This window comes from Antedon mediterranea, chromosome 5, assembly GCF_964355755.1.
Source record: "Antedon mediterranea chromosome 5, ecAntMedi1.1, whole genome shotgun sequence".
NCBI classification, from domain to species: domain Eukaryota; kingdom Metazoa; phylum Echinodermata; class Crinoidea; order Comatulida; family Antedonidae; genus Antedon; species Antedon mediterranea.
Genome location: NC_092674.1, coordinates 3,179,691 through 3,206,277, shown reverse-complemented (window position 1 = coordinate 3,206,277; position 26,587 = coordinate 3,179,691). Strand labels below are relative to the sequence as shown.

Genomic DNA, 26,587 nt, shown 5'->3' with positions numbered 1-26,587 from the left:
ACTTCGGCTGTCGTCTTCACCTTTTTACCACTGCCGTCGCTATCCACCGTCCTGTTTCTTCCGTCTACATCACCACTTGTCGTCTTCACCTTCTTTATCGCTATCCACCCTCGTCCTGTTTACCTTCTTTATCACCACTGCCGTCGCCATCCCCCGTCCGGTTTCTCGTCATGTTTCACATGTCGTCATCGTTGCCTTTACCACTGCTGCAAAAACACGATTAGTAGTAGGCATACGTACCAGATTATCACCTTACATTATTTTAAAACACGAATGAGGAAGTAAAGGAAGGAAGTCAAAGGAAACTATAACTCATAACACAACACCTTTAAGCAACAATATGCTTACTGTCAAAACACGTCGGGTCACAATCCGTAGTAGTAAATAAAATGGTGTTATACTTTGCGAGAAATGCGGTGAAACACATAGGCCCGACAACAACCATGGCCCCAACCATGGTTTACAGTAGGCCTGGCCTAAACTTTTAAAATGATTCGTTGTGCGTATTGATTATATAGACAGGTGGTAACGTAACCATGAACTATTATTTATAATTAAAAAGGAAAGAATCGTCGATGGATGACCGTGAAGTCTAAATTAAAAGCGATGCTCCCGTATCAACGATCTAATTATACACGTGTTAATGATTTTTTTTAAATACTTAATTAATACTAAAATCTGTCTGAAAGTCTGTAGTGGGCCTACGTATCGACAGCGCTTAACTTCTTCATTCAAACGTGTTGCCTATACTATTATAAGTGTCTTTATGTTAGAAACGACATATATTGACTGTGATCGAATTGGAAAGAACAATAGACTCACTACAAACGTGTTCCTCTACCCCCTATCCCCACCTATCCCTCCCACCCATAAAGTATGTTTGTGACTTCATTTTTCAGAAAGCAATTTAGTATCATGTTCCAGTTCGTCAACCTGTAGTGAATGTTTACAATCGTCGGCATTGTGTGCTTGGTGTTCATCGGCTGTAAGTAAATCAATAATCGATAATCAATATGAACAAATCAATTATTCAATGTTACCAACTTATCAATAATCCTTTCAAGCGATTAATCAAAAAAATTTAGAAATAATCAATCAATCGTTTCGTAAGATAATCGATAAATGAATCAATCATTTACCAACTTATCAATAATCATTCAATGTATTATCGACAAATAATTAATCAATCGTTTCGTAAAATAATCGATAAATGAATCAATCATTTACCAACTTATCAATAATTATTTCAATCAAAAAAATTGAGAAACGATCAATCAATCGTTTCGTAAAATAATCGATAAATGAATCCGATCAATATTCGTTGAAATTAATTAATCGATCGAATCCGTTTATTGATTTAAAGCTTTCTTAATATTCAATATTCTATTGATTACATCATACTCCAAATGTAGGCCCTGGCTTGTGATATATTCTGATTAGGCATAATGTTCAGATTTCTTTGGTTTTAGACCTATTCCCGATCCAGATGTGATACTGTAGCTAACATTGAATTATATTGTATGAAAGCAGATATACAGAACCCGACGACACGAGATGTATATCCTATAATAGTAAGTATCATACGCATGCAACGCCATATATGCCAAATATTTATCTTTTACTAATATTACACGGTTTAAAACCTAGATTATCAATATTTAAATACTCAATTTATTTAAAAGCAAAACAATTTGAGAGGCGAATTGTGTTATAGCTATGAGATAAAAATAGTTTACACTATTAACTTAGAAATGATAAAAATTTAAATAATAAACACTTTTGAGCTGTTTCTACATAATTAAACAGGTTTTATCATGACTTATTAATAACTTTTCTGCTCTTTCATTTAATTTTTATTATTATATTCTAGTTGAATATTACATTTATTTTGAAAAAGATATTCATGACATCAAAGGTCAAATAAGGGTCATGAAACTAAAATCGTGTCTTCACAAAAAAAAAATGGTTGAAATATTCCAACAAATTATATTAATAATTAGGCCTATGCATTTTATTTGTAGGATATGGCTGTACAAGATAAGATTAATAATATTGGTCCGATCCAAGTCAGTCCACAGGAAGTTCTACTAGCAATAAGGCCAGGTACGTTTTATGAAACCAATACATTAGACTTGCCCCTGTTATTGTCTTTTTTATGTTAGTCCATCAGTCGACGTTTCGACTTTTGTCTGAAAATGCGATTGTTTTATTAGGCGCATGAAACGCCATATGTGCCAACATATTTATCTTTACTAATTACGGGCTCGAACCTATTTTCCCACTTGGACGCAACGCAACGATGTAGGCGCAACTTAAGTGAGTTAACCAATCACAACGACAGTTTCAACGATCCATCGCGTCGTGGTTGGTTAAATTACCTTCAAATGGGGACGGACAAAGCTTAATATTTTAAAACTATTTAAATCTTTCCACTGTAGTTTGTAACATCTGTTAAGACCAGGCGAAATAGTAAAATTCCTTGGTTTAAAATAATGTTTAAAGTTCATGAACTTGTAACTTCGTCATAAATCTATAATAGAGTAGATTTTTCTAGACCAGACAATTCACTTATTCTAATAATCGACAATTTGTAAAAGTTATCTGACGACAGACAGGAAACTATCAATCTGTTTTCCTTTGTTAAGAATCATCGGAAAACGCTTCACCCAAAGGACTATATTTTTACATTTTTAAGTGTTGTTTTTACAGTACTTTGAATACGTTTGTTTAGACAAAGTACAATTATAAAATCAATTTTCGGTTTCAAAACTGAAGTTTCAAGTAATGAAAATTTACAAAGTGTACGAAAGTTATTTTATGATGCAAAACTATTTTACTACAGTACTAGCGACCTTTCATCGACTCATTCTGCGCACGCTCAGCAAAAAAATGCGCGGAATGACTATTTTGACTCAATAGCTGCGTAGTCGCTTGCATATAACGATAAGCTAAGTCTCTTCTTAGCATTGCTAATTAGCAACTAAAAGAATTTGAATAACTACTGACAGTTTCGACTGATTTGTTTCACGGTGGAGGTCTTACTACTAGTACTACTACTTACTACTAGGGATGGTTAATGTATAATCAAGCAACATTTAGAAGGCTGGGGCGTTAGATCCGCCCATGACAGTCACATCAGAGTAACTGACTGTTTTTTTTTTATATTTTCATAGGCCAACCAGCTTACTTTAACGTGACAGTAAGGCCGTCACGTGACTATCCAGTTGATATGTACTTTGTCATGGATCTCTCCCATTCTATGAACGATGATTTAGAAACCATGCGAAAAGTTATTGTCGATTTAGGTAAGTTTCCAATAAAATAAATTGAAAATCCCTAATCTCTGATCGGGTTGCAAAAAGCGGATGAAATATTAATGCGCATGACTATTAACGTTTCCCGGCATAGTAACATGCGCAACCAATCAGAATGCTCGATTCATGCGAATTAAATTCGTTAATGGAAAACAGGCTTAAAATGAAATATGGAAAAATAGGTAAAGCGTTGTTATATCAATATGTACTGTTAATAATTCATTTACGATTATTTTATGATTGTTTTTCCAGCAAACGCTATGCGATTGATAACAACCGACTTTCAGCTTGGATTTGGTTCGTTCGTGGATAAAACAGTCTCCCCGTTTATTAGAGAATTATATCTACAGTAAGTAAAGTTTGTCTATGGATATTGTATCTGTTTTTGACAAATTACAAGCGATGGGTTATTCAAACTGTCGCTTGTTATTGGTCAACACTCTTGCGTTGCGTTTACGTCCTTAATTGCGTTGCGTCTCTAGTGGGGACCAGACTTTGATTATGTTAAAGGCGCGAATCATCAGACAATAGAAACGCCGAATGGAATAACAACAACATAAAAAAAACAGACAATATCTTGTCTATGATGCGTCGTATACAATAAATATAAAGCTGAAATGAATGTTTTACTGGTAAGGCCTATAAGTTTACAGACAATAAAGGATTTGTTATGATGCATGTTTTTTTACATCCTGTGTACTACATTATTGTAACCTCTGACTCATAATTCAATTTATTATTATTAATCTCAAAGGAAATATCCATTTTAATCTTTAAAATCTAAAGTAGATATTTTATTGTTAATGAAGAGGGATACAACATGGTTCTACTTGGTTGGTAATTGTGTACAAATTGTTGTACATAAATCAGTCTTGGAACATAAAGGGCGTACACGCAACACAGTGGACCAATCACAAGAGACAGTTCGGATGATCCATCGCGTCGTGATTGGTCCCTTGCGTTGCGCTTACGTCCTAGTGGGAACCAAGCTTTATGCTAATTATGGCGAAATTCTTTGTTCAAAGTTGATTTACGTTTCTCAGTAGTCTAATAAAATCTTGTACATTCAATCCTTTGTCAAAACCTCCTAAACTTGGGCCCCACTCTTAGGACGCAATATAACGACCTAAGTGCAACGCAATTTGTACTTTGACCAATCACAATGAGATAGACCATTTTTATCGATCGGAACGATATCAGTGCCAACTGGCTACATTCAGATTTTTGACAATGTGCAAAGCTCAGTTTACACTATTAAATTTTGATGTGACAACAAATGTGATGAACCCATATATAGACACGATGATGTCATATCACCACCATATTTGGACATATCACTACCATATTTGGGAACATCACAATTTTTTGTTAAACTAGTTTTGTAGTGTAGAAAGACCTTAAGAAAGAACGAATTATAGGTTTATTTAAATTCAAATTTGAACAAAAAATCACGTACATGGGGGCGATTTGAACAGGGAAGAGGCACATAAAATTCTGTTTTTAATACATTATATAAATTCTGTATATGGTAAAAATGATCTTTTTGTGCTTTATTTTGGATAATAGAAATCAAAATCCGTGTATATACCTAACTAGTCTTCAAAATGATGTGTGTGACAAGCCATACGGATTTAGGAATATCTTTCCTCTTTCTCAAAGCACTAACATGTTTCAGGTAAGGTATATATAAATTATTAATCGTGTATTCCCCAAGACGGTGGGTTGTAACAAACAATATACTTTTCTAGCCGAATATCAACGCTGTATCTCAACATACAATATTTGCCTCACAGTATCACATGCATATTCCATAATACAGCACGTCATTTGTATCACATGATTCCTGTATCATGTAAGTTTAGGGTAAGTGGTATTTTGTAGTCTGTGATACTAGGCGATACTGTATTACAGGATTTTTCTAGATACAGTACAGAGAATCGGGTAACTTTTCTTTATTTCCCAACTTTAATTATAGAAATCTTTATCACAAAAAGTTCATTTTAAGTTGGGATTAAAACTCGTGATATTCTCTTTTACAATATAATTTAACCAAGACAGGATTGCCTTGGTTTACCAATGATATTGTTGATACCATATCAATATTATAGTTCTCTATGTGGCAGGACTAATGCATTGGCTAACAGTAGTAATAAAACATTATGGTACCAGTAGATATATAATTCCACCTTCTTTAAATCTTCATGGCAAAGTCTCATCGGCAAAGAATGTTAGTAAGTACTTAATATGGTATTATAAAGTAAATATTACCATTGTGGTTATTATATTATTGTATTATTTATAATTCCTAGTCTCTACAAGGTTGGTTGGTTGGTTGGTTGGTCATTCATTCAATCATAAATTTTGATGAACAAAAAATACAAAACAGGAAGAACAATTGGAGTTAAATGGGATAAAACTCAAATAAAAATTTAAAAAAATAAAAAAATGTACTATATAAAAATACTATTGCAGTTGGAATGAATATACTACTGGTTTGGTGTCCATTTCAACCTCATACCGAAAACTACACTCTAACCCTACTCTTGCTCACTCCTACTCTTCCACACCTCTCCTCCTCCTAGCCCTACCCAGTCTTTTTCATCATTACGCTTTCCCACCCCTACTCCTGCTCACCCCTACTCTTGCTCACTTCTACTCTTCCCCACCCCTACTTTCTCATTCAATATCTAAATCTACAAAACTTCCTAGCTTGCTTGCTTATAATTTACGGGCTGAATGCTTCAATTTTCTGTGGCTATTACATCTGCAGTCATATCAGTTTATAGTGTATATTCAGGTTTGGCGAACCTTCTACTCATGGTAAATAGACAATATACAGTTTGCATAAAAATGTGTGTTAAATGTTAATATTAATTTATTACTCAGCAAATGTATATAATTTAAAATTAGTAATAACCAGTATAAATTTCACATGACAGTAAAGTATTATAGATGAATCATTTACATATCAAATTTCTAATTATATATACTACTAGTGTATGACTAATAATGAAATTATGAATTTTTCCTTATGGTTATTGGCTGAGGTCATAGATTATTATTGGTTTTAATTACCACTTATTTCCTTTTATGTTCATATTGTGAATCTTATCTACAGTAATATCTGTGGTAATCTACATTTTTCTTGGTACAATATTGAAATATTAGTGCTATTTTCTTTAGTCAACTTTGTCAGTACAGCTGACTTGAAGAGGCCCTCTTAACAACAATACAAAATATACAGATGACATTCAAACATAAAGATACAGAGGATTCTATGAAGTTAAAATCTCCTTTCAAAAACACAACCTTTCTCCACTCCTAAAAGCTAAAACCAGAATAACATCACTGGGTTAAAATGCATATTACAGGCTGATTTGCTCTTGTTTTAAATACATATTTGTATTTTAATTTTCATTTCATTTATTCGTCTAAAAAAAAACAAGGACAATGCAAAGGTACAACAATAGAATAAGAGAGAAACATGAGATTACATTTACATCACTACCATATTTGGCCGCATAACACTTTTTTTTTGTCAAATTAGTTTGATAGATCACATAATCTTTACATCTCTTTTCCCCTCCTTCTCCCTTCAACACCACCTCCCTTCAAACAATGTCATTCATATTTCAAGCATAGTTCTCTTTATTTAATAAGACCTCAATTTAAACATGTCCTAATAAAAATAAAATAAGACTAGGATTTGAATAACAAACTACACTGCTATTCAAATAGAGCATAATACAAGCTATATAATATTCTAAAAGATTATCATTTATTAATCGTTCAATTTCATAATTACAAAGACATCTTGGATCTTGGAAGGATTTACACAAGATATCCATTAAATTGCACGATTGTGGGTCAAAGGTTAATTATATGCATAGAATATTGTAATGTATGATAAAGACGGTTGCAAGTATAATTTTACTAGCATACATGACCTGTGTATAAGTATAAACCATAAAAAACCACAGAGCATTAAATGCAATGTTTCAATTTCTGATATTTGTATTTTAATACCAATTGATTCAAAGGAAACATATTCTCTATCACATGGTACAGATTAGGTATTACCACTAACACAGCAGAACCCCTATTAAAAGGACACCTTTGGGACCCAACAAAGTGTCTCTTTAATAGGGTGTGAAAGCATAATATTGCTCAACTTCATTTCGTTAGAAGTGGTCCCTTAATAGAGGCGTCTTCTGAATAGGAGTGTAAAGCTCTGCCTACACTATCAAACTAGTTTGACATAAAAATGTGATGTGCCAAGCTATGGTAGTGATATACCCAAATATAGTAGTGATATGACATCATCATGTCCATATATGGGCACATCACATTTTTTTTGTAACATAAAGTTTGATAGTGTTTAAAACAGGGTTATAACATACACTATAAAATCTGAGGCAATTGTTGTCTTCGATAAAAAATAACAGATTGAGTAAAAAAATAAATCAATTTTGGCAATTACAGTAGGGAATATTTATTATTAAGAGGACACATACAGGATCCAACCATTAAACATACTGTATATATTGCCTCTTGTTCATTTCACAGGAAAGTATCCTCTTAATAGGGATGTCTCAATGGATGGGTTCTACTATAGTGACATTCTTAAACATTATTTATCGTAAACATTTTTTATCTTAAACATTATTTATCTTAAACATTATTTATCTTAAACATTATTTATCTTAAACATTATTTATCTTAAACATTATTTATCTTAAACATTATTTATCTTAAAAATTATTTATCTTAAAAATTATTTATCTTAAACATTATTTATCTTAAACATTATTTATCTTAAACATTATTTATCTTAAACATTATTTATCTTAAACATTATTTATCTTAAACATTGCACCATGTTCTTCCATCACTAAGCTAATCAACCTAGATTTATTTTATTCATTAAATGTTTTTTTTCAGGCATTACTCACAGATGTAACCAAATCACTGAGTTCAGACAGACCTGAGGGAGGCCTAGATGGTCTCATGCAAGCTACTGTATGCAAGGTACTATAAAAATTATAATATTTATTCTGTCATCAATGAAAAATAACCAGGATTGAAAATAGGCTAAAGCCCAAACAGATTCTGCACTCTCCATACAATATTACTACTATTCTGCTTCTCCCTTTGAACACGGCCTAAAATGTGCTGTACTTAACTAATCTCCTATCTTTTGTATTGTAATTGTAGGACCCACGTATGGATTTAATATAAGGGGCATTCCACAGTATTTTTTAGTCACAGACATTACACTTTAGAAAGTTTGAATTGCTATATCTAGTAAACAAATCTATGAAAACATTTCATTTTTTGGTTGAATTATTGCTTATATATTAAATTTAAGTAGGTATATAAAAAAATGTAAAAAAAATATTTTAATGTGACTGTGCCAAATATGTTTGCGTCATGGACATCACAGGATCGCGACATAACTTTTGACAGCATAAACATAACTTACGAGTTCTGTGCTGTTTATGCAATTATTAATTAGTCCTTCATATACAGTATATCATATTTAGATATTAGTTCTTGTCATATTCTAGTACAAAAACAGTTTTAGTTTTAATCCATATTGGATATAACTGATTATCTGTGTCACAGAGTTTAAACTACTTTAGATCATGCCAAATATGTATATAATATTTTGTATGTGTTGCATGTTTCTTTATGACTTTTACAATTTTATTACGTAGAAAGAAATTGGTTGGCGTGAGGAAGCCCGTCATTTCATTATTTATATGAGCGACGCTGACTTTCACATCGCTCTCGATGGAAAGGTAAGTGATAAATAATTTAGTTTCAAAGCTCACTTTCTTTATCACACCTATCAGAAACAATGCTCTTCTACAGCTAGTATCCATTCATGAAATTGTTCAGGAAAAAAAAAATTTAATCGCCAATTTTGCAGTTTTAATGAAGTTATTACGAAACAATATAAAACAATGATTTAACTTAAATAAGTAGTTAAATTTAACCAAAAACCAATTGACTTCCGGTCAATTTGACTATTATTTTACTTTAAATTACAGTTTTTTTTAAAGGTTAATAATTTCTTTCTTCAATCCAATTTTTGGTCAAAGTGGATAACTATTTGTTTGTTTGTATTTGTTTGTTTTATCTTCATACTGGTTGACCTCTTCAGTCAAAGACTGATCTCCCAGAGGGCCCAGTTGGTGATCAGTGGCTGTGATGTACTAATACACTATACACTATACTATAGGTGAAATTAAAATAGCATAACAGTTTTAAGAATTATTTTTTTCAGGGGGACAATACATCTTTAAAAAAGTTATTAAAAAATCTATTTAAAATCTCAAAATGCCTAGAAAACTATACAGGTTAAAATATGTCCATAAAAGCTATACCTACTGTATTATACAAATGGTGGGTGGGATGTTTAAGTACAAACTTAATTTATGTCCTGTACAAGTGAAAGCATTACTCAAAACCATTTGAGGGTGACTCATTTGAAGCACCTTTGGTCATGATGTCATGGGAGGAGTCCATCAGGAACACAAAGTCAAGAGAATAAATACACTATTAGTATTATGGTAAAACATTTTACTAAGGAACCATGTCAAATTTATTCTACTGCAGTTACTGTACTGCAGGAACTACATTTGTTTATTCTTAAACATGTTTATACAATCTATTTTAGGTTATATGCATTGAAACTAACTACAATCATATAAATGATAAATAGAAAAGTGAAAATACACACATAATAGGAAAGTGATATACATAATAAAACTGTTTATACAATTACTGCAAATTTAGGTTGCATTGAAACTAATTAAAATCATGATATGGCAGTAAAAAAAGTGGTTACTACAGTAAAATAATTTTTAACATGATCCATGTATTACCATTTTCCTATTTCTATTTATCATTCATTACAACGACAGGTGATAATAAGGGGTGTGTTTTTCCAGGGGTAGAGTTTGGTGTGCGGCATGCTCCACTTTCGACAGATAAAGTAAAATAATAAACACTATTATATATTATATCTACTAACTAAATGATATCAATTTAAATATTAACTTTTTTTGATACATTGTATTTTTCTGTAATCTCTTTAGTCTACTAATTGACATTTTGTAAAATTATATGTTTATTAATTTGTTTTTAGATTGGAAAAGCATCTACACCAAATGACGGAGAATGCCACTTGGATCGTAATGGTTACTACACTAAAGAAACAATACTAGTAAAATCTCAGTCACAATTATAGGCCTACAATTTAGAAATGCCAATGGAATTCATGGAATTTTGAATGCAGATAGCAGACATGATAATGTGTATTTCATGGTGTATAGCGTTTGGACATTAAGTAGTGGCACAGTGGTTTTATTGGTTGTTATGCTTCATTGGTTTTTGGTTCAAATCCTGTCACAGGCCAATACAGCGCCACCACATAACTAAAAGGGTCTTTCACACCTGTGCTGGTATGGTTCCGGTCCAGCACCAGCAAATTAAATCGAAGTCAATGTTCAGTTTTGTGGAGTACTGCCATGAAAACAAAATGTTTAAAGTATAAATTGAACCACTATTGATTAATAAACACACGTTTTAAATAAGTTAACTCTTCTTAAGGTTTTCAGTGAAGCACTAAATTTTAGAAAATCACTATGAGTAATTAATTCAATATTAATAATTCAATATTAATTTTGCAGGACTATCCATCAATAGGACAAATCAGCAGCAAAATGAAGAAACAAAACATAATTCCAATATTTGCAATATCTAGAGGACAATTCTACGACGACATACCATTTTACAAGGTAATAAATTGTACATTCTTCTTCTTCAAAATCACCTAATTGATTGTAAAGACTAATTTAGCAGAAAGGAATTTCAAAATATAATTACAATTTAATTCACAAGAATTTATAATTTTACTTTTTACTATGGCCAATTAATCCATATTAAGACACCACTATTAAGGGACACTTCGTTGGGCACAAGGGTGTCTCTTTAATGCTCTGTCTACACTAACAAACTAGTTTGACAAAAAAAGTGTGATGTGCCCAAATATGGTAGTGATATGCTTAAATATGGTAGTGATAGGACATCATCATGTCCATATCTTGGCACATCGCATTTTGTTGTCAGTTTGATAATGAGTTCTACTGTAATTACAATGCATTTAAATGTTCTCATTTTTGCAGAGTCTTGTGAAAGAGTTCTTTGAAAGTGGTAAAGTAGCTGAACTAGCTACAGATTCCTCAAACATCGTTCAGCTTGTAAGGAGTAGTTATGAAGTAAGTAACTCCCAATTACACTCTAACCATTTCATCATACTAGAGAACTTCCTCTTTATCTTCTACTTCCTTTTTTTATTATACTGCAACTTCTTCTTTCCTTCAACTTCCTCTCTTTCCTTCAACTTCCTCTTTTTGCCTTCAACTTCCTCTCTTTGCCTTCAACTTCCTCTCTTTCTTTCAACTTCCTCTCTTTCCTGCAATTTCCTCTTTCTTTCAACTGCCCCTTTCCTGCAACATCCTCTCTTTCCTGTAACGTCCTCTTTCTTTCAACTTCCTCTTTCGTTCAATTTCCTCTCTTTGCCTTCAACTTCCTCTTTTCCTGCAATTCCTTCAACATTCTCTTTTTTTCAACTTCATTTTTCCTGCAACTTCCTCTTTCTTTCAACTTCCTCTTTCGGTCAACTTCATCTTTTCTTTCAACTTCCTTTTTCCTGCAACATCCTCTCTTTCCTGTAACTTCCTTTCTTTTTTCAACTTCCTCTTTCTTTCAACTTCCTTTTTCCTGCAACTTCCTCTCTTTCCTGTAACTTCCTCTTTCCTTTAACTTCCTCTTTCTTTCAACTTCCTCTTTCGTTCAACTTCCTCTTTCCTTCAACTTCAACTTTCTCTTCCATGATCAATCTTGAAGTTGATTGGTTCTCACTATGTGCTTATTTGCATTTCTTTACTTATTTTCATCCACTGTCATTATGCAAATTTCATTATGCAAATTTTGTTTCATATTCTCAGCAAATCACATCAGAAGTGAGAATGGATGATACGGCAGCGTCACCACTTAAAGTTAAATATACCTCTTACTGTGGTAACACAGTTACGACCAATTCAAGACAATGTCTGAGTGTTGCAAGTCAAGAATCTGTGACCTTTGAACTGGAAGTTAGCGTTACTAACCAAAATTGTTTTTCTGGAGAACAAAGGTAATGATAGACATGAAGGTTTACTGGTATGCTTACTCAATCCCAGGTTTTTAGACCATTTTTGTCACACTTATCCTTGAAATGAATACATAACAAACCATTTAAAATTACAAAGTGCTAAATCTTAAGCCCTATTGTATTATAACACCATCCTCTAGTTTACCCATTATGAGGAATAGTTAATAATGTGCTTATTTAACAGTTGCACTTATTCAACAGCAGTACTTATTCAAAGTTGCATTTATCAAACAGTTACACATAATCAACAGCAATACTTATTATTTAACAGGTTCATTTATTCATTAATGGTACTTATTCAACAGTTGTACTTATTTAAATATGACTGATTTCCTATTATGCTAATTGCTATTGAGTAAGTAAAACAATTGGAATCACTGTCAAAACTACTCTGTGATAAAAATGTGCATTGATTTATTGTTGTGATTTGTATTGGTTAGTTTCTGATTGATTGAACAGGAAATACATACTGTATAATACAAACATTAATGTTTTGTTTTTTGTTTCAGATTTACTGTAAAACCAGATGGATTTAATGAGGAAGTGTTAGTTCGTGTGGAAACACTTTGTGATTGCAACTGTACTCCTGTAAGTTACATCCCTTTCACACTGCAGTACATATTTTACAATTTTTAAAGCTCTGTCTAAACTACACTATCGAACTAGTTTGACGACAAAAAAAAGTGTGGTGTTCCCAAATATGGTGGTGATATACTCAAATATGGTAGTGATATACATCATCGTCTCCATATATGGGCATATCAAATTTTTTTGTCACATAAAGTTTGATAGTGTAGACAGACCTTTACAAGTTGCAATCATTATCTCTTGAGATATTCTATTGTTTTCATGAAGAGCAACAATTTGTTCATATGTTAAATTAAAACTTGTGTGCTGTGATTGGTCAGTTAAATAACCAGGGTGAGGTTATTTGCATAATTTGCATAATTTGTGTTTTTATATTTCAATTGTCTGTACTTCAAAGATGAACATCCTTTTACATTTGTTCCTGGTTAATAAACAAAACAAAGCAATCATTATAAATTCGTTTTTAAATTTTATAACAGTCCCTTAGCGCATCACAGTGCACTTATGGTAACGGAACAAATGTGTGTGGGGTGTGTAAATGCAACGCTGGTAGATATGGACAAGACTGTGAATGCAGCTTAGATGAAGGCAGCTCTGTCCTCAATGATGAGTGTATTGCGTAAGTATTTACAATGTTTGTCATACGCATATCCAGCTTGGGGCCAGTGGCTGTATTCACCAATCACACTTAAGCTCTGTCTACACTATCAAACTTCATGTGATGTGCCCATATATATGGACATGGTGATGTCATATTACTACCATATTGAAGTACACTACTATATTTAGGCACATCACACTTTTTGGTTTGTTGTAGACAGAGCTTTAGGCTAAGGAAAATAATTACACTTAAAATTAAAAAAATCTCCCACTTAAATGAATACAATTTAAGGGAAATACTTAAGATATTTACTGAGTTAAGTGAAATACTTAACATTTAATGGAGAAATTTTACTTAAGTGTAATTGGTGAATACAGTCACTAGCCTGTGTTTCCACCATTGATACATACTCTACATAAACAAATACTGCACTTCATTATTAGTCCAGGAGTACTGTATCTATATGTGTCCAGTATCTTAGACAAATCCTGTGATACAGAGTAACATGTGTACCACCTTTGATTGATCTTATACCATTTTTTTTTTAATTGAAAGTCTGGATTTAAATTTTGCTAAAGTAATTATTATATAGTACTAATACTTTGTAATAATTTAATTAACACTTTTATTTTTTCGTAAAGGGACGGAGAAAGCATTGCCTGTTCAAGTAAAGGTACCTGCATTTGTGGTAAATGCCTTTGCAATGAAGGTGTAAGTTCAACATTTTTTCTGTAATTCTTTTCTTCTAGCTTATATTAGGTATCCCAATGAAAAAATTCAGATTAATTTTTTTACATTTTCTTTCAGTTAACCATAAAGAACTTAATGTAATTAGCATTTTGCGATTTAAATGATTGAAATCCGATTACCCGTTCTAAAGTTATGGTTATTTAAAGTGGTAAAAAAATATACGATTTTTTGCCTAAAAATGGTGTTTTTTGCAGTTGAAATTGGAAGCATTTTTAAAAGGTTATAACTTTTACAATAATTAGTTAAAAGTTTTGAATTTTGTTAAACCTATAGATATCACAGAGTTGTACAACTCTATTTTTTTTGGAGCCTCAACGAAACCTATTTTTTAAATTATTGGTCCGCAAAGTGGTAGGAAAGCATTTAACGCCCATTTTTGCTGGAATTCCCTAAAAAATGAAAAAACTGCAATTTTTCAATGATCTGTAACTTTTGAACTACTGTACTAATTCATTTAATTTTTTTTGTACTTGTTAGAATGTAGTGTATATTTCATTAATAAATATATTTTAGATGTGTATATGAAAAAAAAAATTTTTTTTAATGGTGAAATTTAAAATTATAAAAAGAAAAAATGAAAAAGTATGTTAAAAACGGTGTGTACTGTTTCCTTTCTTTTACACTAATTTTCGGTAAGTATAATTATTAGAATATTTTAATATACTTTATATTTATAATTTCAATCATAAATACTATTATATATAACTTTTGAATACGTAAAACAAGATTTTAGGCCCATATGATTATGACACCAAATCTAAGCTAAGTAAGATATGCTCTTTTAAGGCAAACGCACAATATGGGTCAAAATAAACTCATTTAAAATAATCAATGTTAATTAAAACAATTAATTGTTTACCTGAATAGTATATATAACATTATAAAAATTGTTTTCTTTTCGTATTATTACGTTATTAAATTGAAATACGGAGCTAAAGTTTAGGCCAAGTCACGGCTTACTCGCGATCAGTAGTCGCTCCGTTAAAGTATTTCGGTCGCAGTTAATGACTTTCGGCCGCCGTATACAGAGTCAAATGTAACGTTGGTAAATTAGCTTAATAAATTTCCTCGGTACATTTTAACCTAACGCATTTGCATTGTATACTTGCATAATAAATCTTCCGCACATTACATCAATTTTAAGTTGTTAAATTAATGTGTAAAACCAGATATTCTACGACGGAAAAGGACATGTCAATCTCCGACATCGCTGCTGTCACACATCTCGCGTCGAGCCGGTCGAACTCGAGCGAGGAAAACTAAACAACGTGTTCAAAATATGGAACGTACCATTCGCTGATAGGGTGCATTAATGTACTTAACGGAAAACGCCACAACAAACACGCGCGTATTTTAGAGTACAATATTTTACTCACTACAATATTCACCGGATTATAATGGTTGGATCTTTAAAATTTTGAACGGGATTTACGCCTCATGCACCATTTTAAAATGTAGTTCGCTCAATTACCATGCACAATACGTTTGTAAACTATGTTTTATCGATTTCAATGTAGATTTAGCTATAATTTAATACCAAAATCCATAATATTTTTCCATAAACGGTGAATCAAAATTGGATTTTTGTCACAAAAATTGACTTTTCGTTACGAAAAACCTATTTATAGAAGACGATTTTCGTATCAAATTAAAGCTTATTTAAAGCCTGATAACATACAACAAAAATTAATCCGCTAGCTCCAATGGTAATCGTGCGATCGTGTTTTGAAAACTGATGGGTATTTTCCGATGAGGTTTTCAACGCGCGGAAATCGGCTCGACGGGATTTTAGAACCGTTTTAAAATCGCATTTTCTCGGCAACTAATTCATTAATTTTAATTATAAACACACTTATACAAAGATTAAAACAAGTACTTTCAAACAATATAAATTTTGTAAGTATTAATTAAGATTGAATACGATTTATTTAACATCAAAGTCATACTACTTTTTCGAATTTCGTCAATATTTCAAAAGTGATACCCCTCTGTGCGCTTTCATTGGGATACCTACTTATATGTGAGCCACATTTCAAACTCCTCAAATTGGACTCTACACTATCAAACTTTATGCGACAAAAAAAGGTGATGTGCCCATATATGGACATGATGATGTCACATCACTATCATATTTGGGCACATCACACTTTTTTGTCAAACTAGTTTTATAGTGTAGACAGAGCTTTAAGTTTGGTTCGCACTAGAGGCGCAAGGGCGTAGAAGCAAATCGTTGCATTATGTCCTTGTGTTGTGTATCTAATGGGAAGCCAGCATTAGGGCTAGGGTAAAAATGTAGTAGGTTTGCCAATGGTATTAATGGTATATAATACTTGTGTTGTGCATAAAATGGTCAGACTATATGATAAGTTGTTAATTTAACTGTTTATAGTTACCATGCAGTACATTTAATTTTCTAGCTTACTGGTGAGTTTTGTCAATGTAGCAGTACAACCTGCCCAATATATGAAGGCAGCATGTGTGGAGGTAAATAAATACCATTTTTATTTCTCAAAAAAAAAAAATTAATCATGCCAATTTATACCGGGTTTAAACGTCTTTCACTCTGCTCTGGCAAATAAAATGGCATCGTTTTCACAATGCTCCATGCAGCTATGCGCCAATTTTTTACTCAATATGGTTTCCAGACTAACTATCAAACCCATTTCAAAAGGAGACCACAGTGTGCACTATTCTAATAACATTGAAATGGGACTTGAAAGCACTAATATAATCAGATCCAACTACCATACTACCAACGCAAATTCAAAACTGCAACGGACCTACAGAAAATAAAGAACATCTGACAGAACATGTATCTGGATATTCACCCCCTGGACATTTACCCCCCGGAAAACTATCCCATGGACAACCACCACCTGGACCACTACCCCCTTAGGACAACTACCCCCGGACAAATACCCCCTTAGGACAACAACCCCCTTAGGACAACAACCCCCCTGGACAACTACCCCCTGGACAACTACCCCCGGACAATTACCCCCTAGGAACAATTACCCCCGGACAATTACCCCCTCCTCCGGGTAATTACCCCGCGGACAACTACCTCTGACACAATACTCCCCGTAGGACAACTACCTCCTGGACCTGGACAATACTCCGAGGGCAAATAATCTTTTAGGACAACTACCTCCGTAGGACAACTAACCCCTGGACAACTACCACCCGGACAACTACCACCCAGACCATTCAACAACCTGACTCTGCAACAGTGTATAATAAGAATAACTAATATACCTATATATTTAACTATATTTTAATTCGTTACTTTGACGAATTACTATTCATTATTGTAAACAAAAGTAAAAGATTGAACATAAATATAGCCTGGTATAAACTGAAGATTGTCACACATGATCATAGGATAGACGAACGTATTATACTCCCTGTATTTACTGTAAAGACTGGGTTCGCTAATAATAATAATAATTTTTGGGTCAGGACAATGCTTCGATAACCACTGGTCTTAAAAGAATTAATTTTTGTCTAAAATTTGTCATATATGTATTTTTGTACACTTGAAGAATAATATCACTTTTGATATTTGACCTCAATGTTAGCTCACCGAATAAACGGCGATCTTTAAATAAATTCCCCTCAAATAAACGGTGACCATGTCACTCCCATGAAACATCATATGGAATAATCGGCGTCTATTTCCATTAGATTATACCCCCTCCCATTGAATAAACAACTTTCTTCCAATAAATGTCCACCTAAAAACCACCTAAACAATAAACAGCCCAGGCCGTTTTTTCAATAAATACGGTGCTTTAAATCTAGCACATCTAGGGTCTAGCGTGCTGTTAAACAGAATAATCGGTTAAAAACGGGTGTTTCAAAACTAGAGACCCGAGACCAGAGACCAGAAACCCGAGACCCAATACAAAAAGGGAGACCTAAATATACGAAAAGGGAGACTCACGTACGAAAAGGGAGAACCCACTATACGAAAAGGGAGACCCCACTATACAAAAATGGAGACCCTAATATACGAAAGGGGAGACCTAATTATACGAAAAGGGAGACCCAAATATACGAAAAGGGAGACCCAAATATACAAAATGGGAGACCCAAATATACGAAAAGGGAGACCCACTATAAGTTAAGAAAAGGGAGACCCCACTATACGAAAAGAGAGACCACACTATACGAAAAGGGAGACCCTAATATACGAAAAGGGAGACCCTTTTCGTATTGGGTCTCGTGTCAGGTCTCTGGTCTCGGGTCTCTAGTTTCGAAACACCCGTAAAAAACAGATGATTTCATTTTTACAGAAACCGGTCATATATATTTGTCTACTTTTGGATTTGGATTGGGGGGGGGGAGATAGTTGACCGAGGGATAGTTGACCGGGGGTTAGTTGACCGGGGGTAGTAGTTACCCGGGGGGGTAGTTATCCTAAGGGGGTAGTTGTCCTAAGGGGGTGGTTGTCCTAAGGGGGTGGTTGTCCTAAGGGGGTTGTTATCCTAAGGGGGTAGTTGTCTTAAGGGGGTAGTTGTCCTAAGAGGGTAGTTGTCCTAAGAGGGTAGTTGTCCTAAGAGGGTAGTTGTCCTAAGGGGGTAGTTGTCCGGGTGGTAAACATCCGGGGGGTAACTGTCTAGGGGGTAGGTGTCCTAGAACCGACAGAACAATCTGGAGAAACTTCACAGCAGAAATAAGCAGAGCGACCGAGGCGGAAAAGTCAGAAGATTATGAGGCGGAACGGCGTTAAATAAAAATAAATATTTTACATTTGTTACATAGATTATGGTAGATGTGAATGCAATGAATGTGTATGTGAGCCTGGGTACACAGGGGATGACTGTAGTTGTCCTCCTAACGATGGATGTATTGCTGCTAATGGGGTAGGCCTAGGTTTTACAATGTAATAATTATATTGTTTAAAGGTTTGCATGGCGAAATCAAATGTTGATATAAAGTTGGCGGTACACCACGTAAATATTAGTTCTGAAAAGAACTGTTGAGTTTCTTGACGTTTCGATCAATATGCTTTGATCATCCTCACTCAAAATAATCAAAGCATATTGATCAAAACGTAGAGAAACTCAACAGTTCTTTCAGAACTAATATATGTGGTGTACCAAGTTGATCATTATTATTATTATTACTAATTAGTATTTTTACAATTCTTTACCCAGGGTAGCCCAAACAGATTTAAACTGACTTTCATTGGGGCATGCAATATTATACATTGTTACAAACTCAGCAGAGACTTAGTTATTAATAAATACATCAAACAATTTGATCAGGGTTTAATCCTGAAAAAATAAAAATTAATAATAACAAAATATTTTAGCATTAGCCCACTTAATAGTAATGGAGATTAAAGTGAGTATTGGTAGCATTTATTATTGTTTTTTTATTGTCTATAATAAATATATAGAAATTGTGTAATGGATACGGAACTTGTGAATGTGGGTTATGCAAATGTTCCCAAGACTCAGCCTACGACGGACCAACATGTGAGCTGTGCGATGAATATGTAAGTAAAACTACATTGCAAACTTATTAACATTTATGGCCAAGGAGTTGTACTGTGTAAATTTAGTAACCCACCCTACAGAATACAAAATGTACAAGAAACTTAAAGCCGATTTTCCACTAGGTGAATTTGTTCACGAAAAGAAAGAGTCAGCTTATACGCATGCATATTCATGCTTCCATCTTCCAAATACCTCTCTACGCATACATATTAACTGATGTTTTCGATTCATGTAAATAAATCCGCCTAGTTAATAATCGGCTTTATACACTAGTAGAGTCACATGGTCATAATAGTCTACTCCCGGTAGTAGTTGAAATTATAAAAAGTTATATAAGATACATGCTAACATCATGTTTACTATTATTTGGATATTTAATTGTTTGTTGTATGTGATTTTAAAAGTAAAACAATGTCAAATAGTGATATAGATTTATTCCAAAATTGAAGACTGCTACACAAGGCCAAAGGAATTTTTTTTTTTATGGCATCAACGTCGATTTCTGATTCAAAACAACCAAATAAAAAGCTTTCAAATATTACATAAAACAAACAAATAAAATCCAAATAATTGAATAATACATCTTTAACAGACATGTTTTGAAGCACTGTGTGATGAAAAGCGCGATTGCATTGCTTGTACGGTAAACGGCGATGGATCGAAATGTCCAAACAAATGCAAACAATATGTCATCTTTGAGGATGAAAATTATGAAAACTCTACATATGATTTAGGTGAGTAATATAGCCTTGTCTACACTATTAAACTTTATGTGATGTGCCCATATACGGACATGATGATGTCATATCACTACCATATTTGGTCACATCACACTTTTTTAGTGTAGACAGAGCTTATGATAAACCTAAACTTTAATAGAATAGGGAAAATTATTCCAGGGTCACCAATGGAACCTGCAATGGAACAGGACTAAAGACCCATTTAAACTAGGAGAATAATGATCAACAATATATAAATAAACACATACATTTTTCTTACTTGAAACAAAAATAACTGAAATATTTTCATTCTAGAACTATAGGATAATCATTTATGCTGTCTTCAATAAAAAATAATTTTTTTCAAAATCCAATCAAATAATGATCAATAAAATCAATGAAGAATAAAATCATATCATTATTGCTCTTACTAATCATGACATCATTTGATTTGTGAACATATTATTTTCATCAAAGTTAGCATAGATGGTTAACCTATAGTCCTAGGCTGAAAACTTTTTAGATATTTTTTAATGTATGAAAAATGCATAATACATTGATTATCATACTAGTGTAAATAAGCCTTAAGCCCTTTACAACCAGAAAACACTCTAAAAATGGCTTCAATTTTATTTCAGATTCCAACAAAACATGTGAATATGTGAATGAAGACAATTGTCGATTTTCGTTCATCATCGTAACAAACGACACGGCAACGTACATCATTATTAACAGCAGACGATGTAAGTAGTACTTTGGCTTACCCAAAGTCAAACTCTCCCAAAACCGTTGGCCTGACCTAATATTTCTGGTTTTCTGGAAATTCTGAATACATTTCTAATAGTAAATAAATTTGGAACATTCTGGACCTCAAGAAAAGTCTGGTTTTGGGAGAGTTTTCAGTTTTCAGAGAGCCCAGTATTGGAGAGAGTTTGATCACTAGGCCTACTGTAAATAATCACCAAACATTAATAACAATAAATAGAAGTTTCTAAAGCTCTTTCTTCACTATCAAACTTTATGTCAAAAAATGATACATGATGATGTCATATCACTACAATATTTGGAACATCAAACTTTTTTTGTCAAAGTTTGATAATGTAGACAGAGCTTAAGAAGTTAAACACAATTGTTGTTAAAAAAAAAATTAATATATTTTTTTCTGGATTTTCTAGATTGCCAAGAAAAAATATTTGAAAGTATAGAAAATATAATTTTCCTGGTGCTGGGGATTATCCTGGGTATTTTACTGGCAGGATTAGCCGCCTTGTTCATCTGGAGAATGCTGACATTTATATACGACAGAAGAGAGTATGCAAGGTTTGAAAAAGAACTCAACAAAAGTACTAAGGAAACGGTGAGCAACTTTTAAATAATATGCAGTATCATAGGCAAATGCTATGAAACAGTGTCATATGTAACACATACGCAATACTGTTTTATTGAATTTGCCTAGATACTGCATATGGTCAACAACTTTCAATTACTATCAATAATTTGCCAAATACTTTATGTAGTATCATAGGCAAATTCTATGAAACAGTGTTACATACATATCACATGTGAAACCTGTATCATACCTTATGCATAACCTAAATATAAGATGTAACATCAGGGAAGAGTGACGTTTTCTCATGTGATACATATGTGACTCTGTACTATAATAAATATATTTCTTTTATCTATTACAGGGCGAAAATCCATTGTTTAAATCATCTACGACATCCTACAAAAATCCTATGTATGGACAATAAGATAAAATACAGTAGGGGCCTACACACAGTATACATTTGACTACAAATTTTAAACAGTGTAATCCTACGCTCATCTCTGGACTATTCTAGATGAATTAATCCGGTACTACTAGTACTTGCTCATAATTTATTTTCAATATCCGAATACCGTTTGTTTGATGTCTGAAGCTGCCAGCCCATGGTTCCAGTTGATGTTAATTCTGTATCGGAGTTTCTAATATTCTACTCTCCGAGGGAACATAATACGTAATCAGTAAACAGGAATCCATCAAATGCATTCCTAGCCAAAATAAATCACGGACACAGTACAGCAGAACCTCTATTAAAGGGACACCTGCAGGACCAAATAATGTAACAATAGGGTGTCCCCTGAATAGGGGGATGGTCATAGTGTTAAAACAGCACTTCCTCTTGTTCAATAAATTGATGGTAAAGTCTTTCTTAAAGATGTATTGTCCCCCTGAACAAAATAATGGTTTTGTTGACTATGCAATTTTAACATCACATACTGTAATATTAATTCACTTTTACCAAAAATTTAAGTGAAAACAAAATTATGTACCTGAAAAAACTGTAATTTAAAGACAAAAATAGTCAAATTGCCAGCGATTGGGTTTTTGGTTGAATTGAATTTAACCATTTATTTGTCATTTTATAAGTGAAAACATTATTTTTTAAGTGATTAACTTCGTTAATGGCCTATTTAAAGTCTGATCTTCATTTTACATGTATTTGGGGGACAATATATCTTTAATAGGGGTGTACCAAAGTAGTAGTACAATGACAATTGAAGACTAAAATCATATTGTTTGATACAATATGTAAACAAAAGTGGTGTCTAATTTCTGAGATTATTTATTATATTAATGATCAACAATTAACCACCGACATAAATATTGTCATTTTTAAGAAGTTTGTTTATATCATTAAAAAATTGTCTTTCTTGTAGTTCAAAATAGTTAATGACTGGTTTTCATTACAGCTTGTGGCAAATGCAAGATCATTGTTAAGGAACAAAACATTGAGAAAAAATAATTAGGTTGTAATTTATGAACTCAATGGATACTAACAAATTGCCATGGTGATAACTTTCGCGAATACAGTAATACCAAATTTATGAAATTTGTATTACCATATTAAGCGATGTCAAGTTATAACAGAAAATGGTTTGTTCTTTACAATGCTTATTGTTGCATCTTATCTAATGGAACGCAAAACATTTCACTATATTTTTTCATTTTTAAATAACATAATGTGCAGTAAAAAAAAAAAGATTTTGTTACATGTTTTTCTAAGAATTGTAAATAATATATTTGTTGAGTTTATTATAATTTTTTAACAATGCGAACATTTATTTACTTTGTAAATTTTTTCTCAGTGATAATGTCTAATAAATAAAAAATAATAAAAAAGAATATATTTAAAACACGAAGCATACATTAATGGGGGAATGAAATCTTCTATGAAAGGCACCATTGGAACTCTGGGTAACCATGGAACTCTGGGTAACCATGGAATTCTGGGTAACCATGGAACTCAGGGTAACCATGGAATTCTGGGTAACCATGGAATTCTGGGTAACCATGGAACTCTGGGAACCATGAAATTCTCGGTAATTCCTCTGAGAGTGTCCAGGGAAAAGGGGTTTACTGTATATTTTTGGTAATTTAAGTAGAATTTAGTATAATATAGTAAAAGAAACTAATCGTTATTTTTATGTACAAAAATATGCAATTTCATTCCATTCATTAGTTGTAAATTCATTGTATGTAGCTAAATACTGAATACTTGTTTGTTTGTTTTATGTTTACAATCATGATTTAAATTACGAAAACTATTGAGATAGTGGGTCAGAGAAAGTAGAAAACATTGCTAGGAAGACGAATTGCACAGGCTCAAATATATTAAATTTAATGAATCAATCAGGTGTATAAAACACTCTTTTTTTCTCACCTAACATACTATTTTTTCATACTAATACAATTTAGATATATGACGAAAAATGAATCCAAAAAAATAACAGACAGTAATTCTCTATTGTTATTCTAAAGAAGTAATAAATCTCTGAACATATTTAAGTGTTATGATGATTGTTATTATTAGCAGTACCTAATTGGTAACCATGGAGAGTGTATAGTGCTTGAGAATGGAGGTATAAAATGAATAACTCCATTGCGTAAGCATAAATAGTTGAATCTAATATACAATAAGGTTGCCTATTGTTGTTCACTAATTAACAAAGTGGATGGTCGATCTAAAAATAACTCGAGGATCATTTTGTATCAAAAGTTCATGCATCCTTTAAACTATTGATGCCATTCTATTGGATGAAATTAAAAGTGCAACAGCAACCTGATATTTATTACTGTTGTAGTCATGGCAGTGAATTGGAAAAGCACAATTGAAATTAATTCAACATTACAGAAACAGTGAATACTAAGAGGAGAGTTGAATCAGTTTACTGACATGTGCACAAGTTGATTATTGTAAAATAATCAAAATTTATTATAATTTCATAACAACCTGTCCATTTACTTAAGCTCTCTCTACACTATCAAACTTTATGAGACAAAAACATATAATGTGCCCTTATATAGACATGATGATGTCATATCACTACCATATTTGGGCATATTACTACTGTATTTGAGCACATCATACTTTTTGTCAACTAGTTTGATAATATAGACAGAGCTTTACAGCATGGATTAAAACAATTACAACCATGATTGAGATTAAACTCTATACAAGCACCAATATTATCATTTCACAAATTACATTTAATCTAGGCATATCTTTATATAAGAGATAGCCAACATTCTCATATATATATATCAAACATGTTTTTTTACCATGGTATATTGTACTTTACATGCAATACTAGAAATCATTACAACTATACATTATCACATTAAGCTCTGGTTCACACCTAACAAAGAAGAAATTTGAAATTGAATATATTTTTTTTATATTTCATAATTTTAGTTTAAATCCAATGGCAAATTACTGAAAAAATAACAAGCTGTGGGTATCAGTGGCTGGATCTCAATGGAGATACAAAATAAAATAAGCACTGAAAAAATTACATTGCTGTGGGTATCAGTGGCTGGATCTCAATGGAGATACAAAATAAAATAAGCACTGACAAAATGACAATGCTGTGGGTATCAGTGGCTGGATCTCAATGGAGATACAAAATAAAATAAGCACTGAAAAAATGACAATGCTGTGGGTATCAGTGACTGGATCTCAATGGAGATACAAAATAAAATAAGCACTGAAAAAATGACAATGCTGTGGGTATCACAGTGGCTGGATCTCAATGGAGATACAAATAAAATAAGCACTGAAAAAATGACAATGCTGTGGGTATCAGTGGCTGGATCTCAATGGAGATAGATACAATATAAAATAAGCACTGAAAAAATGACAATGCTGTGGGTATCAGTGGCTGGATCTCAATGGAGATAGATACAATATAAAATAAGCACTGAAAAAATGACAATGCTGTGGGTATCAGTGACTGGATCTCAATGGAGATAGGCTACAATATAAAATAAGCACTGAAAAAATGACAATGCTGTGGGTATCAGTGGCTGGATCTCAATGGAGATAGGCTACAATATAAAATAAGCACTGAAAAAATGACAATGCTGTGGGTATCAGTGGCTGGATCTCAATAGAGATACAAAGAAGAAAGCGAAAAGCTAAATTAAAACGAGCCAGAAAAGTTAACAGAGCTTTTGGGCAACACTAGCCCTTCATCAGTGCAAGTAAAGGAATTTATATATTTTGTTTTATTACAGTCAAACATGTTTTATTGTTAATAATTGCTTATAGTCAAACCAGTTTTATATTTATCGCACTAAATGACAATAATTGTTTATAGACCCAAGTTGTTTTAAAGTGGAGCTCCACCCAGAAAATTACTATTTTTCATACATTTCAACTATTATTTAAAAATATCATCCCTTATACTTCATATTTTTTTGAATTTTTTTTCAATGAGTACGATTTTCTTGAAAATCACGCCTTTTTGCGTTTTGGGGGGATACCTTGTAATTTCCTATTCTTTTACATGCAAAAGGGGGGTATATTTGAATAATCCTAAAAAATTCATTTCTTCACCAAAAA

The 26,587-nt window shown here is 32.6% G+C and overlaps 1 protein-coding gene across 1 annotated transcript in view; it reads left to right on the top strand.

Moving 5' to 3' along the window:
* Positions 1-24,375, top strand: part of LOC140050251 (integrin beta-6-like) — a 31,112-nt gene extending 6,737 nt beyond the window's left edge. The window contains exons 3-24 of the mRNA XM_072095361.1: positions 900-985; positions 1,470-1,571; positions 2,022-2,103; positions 3,174-3,305; positions 3,567-3,663; positions 4,881-4,989; positions 8,256-8,342; positions 9,032-9,115; positions 10,468-10,545; positions 11,012-11,119; positions 11,507-11,599; positions 12,332-12,519; positions 13,047-13,125; positions 13,605-13,744; positions 14,368-14,437; positions 16,894-16,960; positions 19,241-19,341; positions 19,881-19,979; positions 20,573-20,714; positions 21,338-21,442; positions 21,875-22,056; positions 22,391-24,375. Of these exons, the coding sequence (XP_071951462.1) occupies positions 900-985; positions 1,470-1,571; positions 2,022-2,103; positions 3,174-3,305; positions 3,567-3,663; positions 4,881-4,989; positions 8,256-8,342; positions 9,032-9,115; positions 10,468-10,545; positions 11,012-11,119; positions 11,507-11,599; positions 12,332-12,519; positions 13,047-13,125; positions 13,605-13,744; positions 14,368-14,437; positions 16,894-16,960; positions 19,241-19,341; positions 19,881-19,979; positions 20,573-20,714; positions 21,338-21,442; positions 21,875-22,056; positions 22,391-22,453 (2,294 nt within the window). The 3' untranslated portion in view covers positions 22,454-24,375. The remainder of the gene's footprint in view (positions 1-899; positions 986-1,469; positions 1,572-2,021; positions 2,104-3,173; positions 3,306-3,566; positions 3,664-4,880; positions 4,990-8,255; positions 8,343-9,031; positions 9,116-10,467; positions 10,546-11,011; positions 11,120-11,506; positions 11,600-12,331; positions 12,520-13,046; positions 13,126-13,604; positions 13,745-14,367; positions 14,438-16,893; positions 16,961-19,240; positions 19,342-19,880; positions 19,980-20,572; positions 20,715-21,337; positions 21,443-21,874; positions 22,057-22,390) is intronic.
* The last annotated feature ends 2,212 nt before the right edge of the window (positions 24,376-26,587 follow it).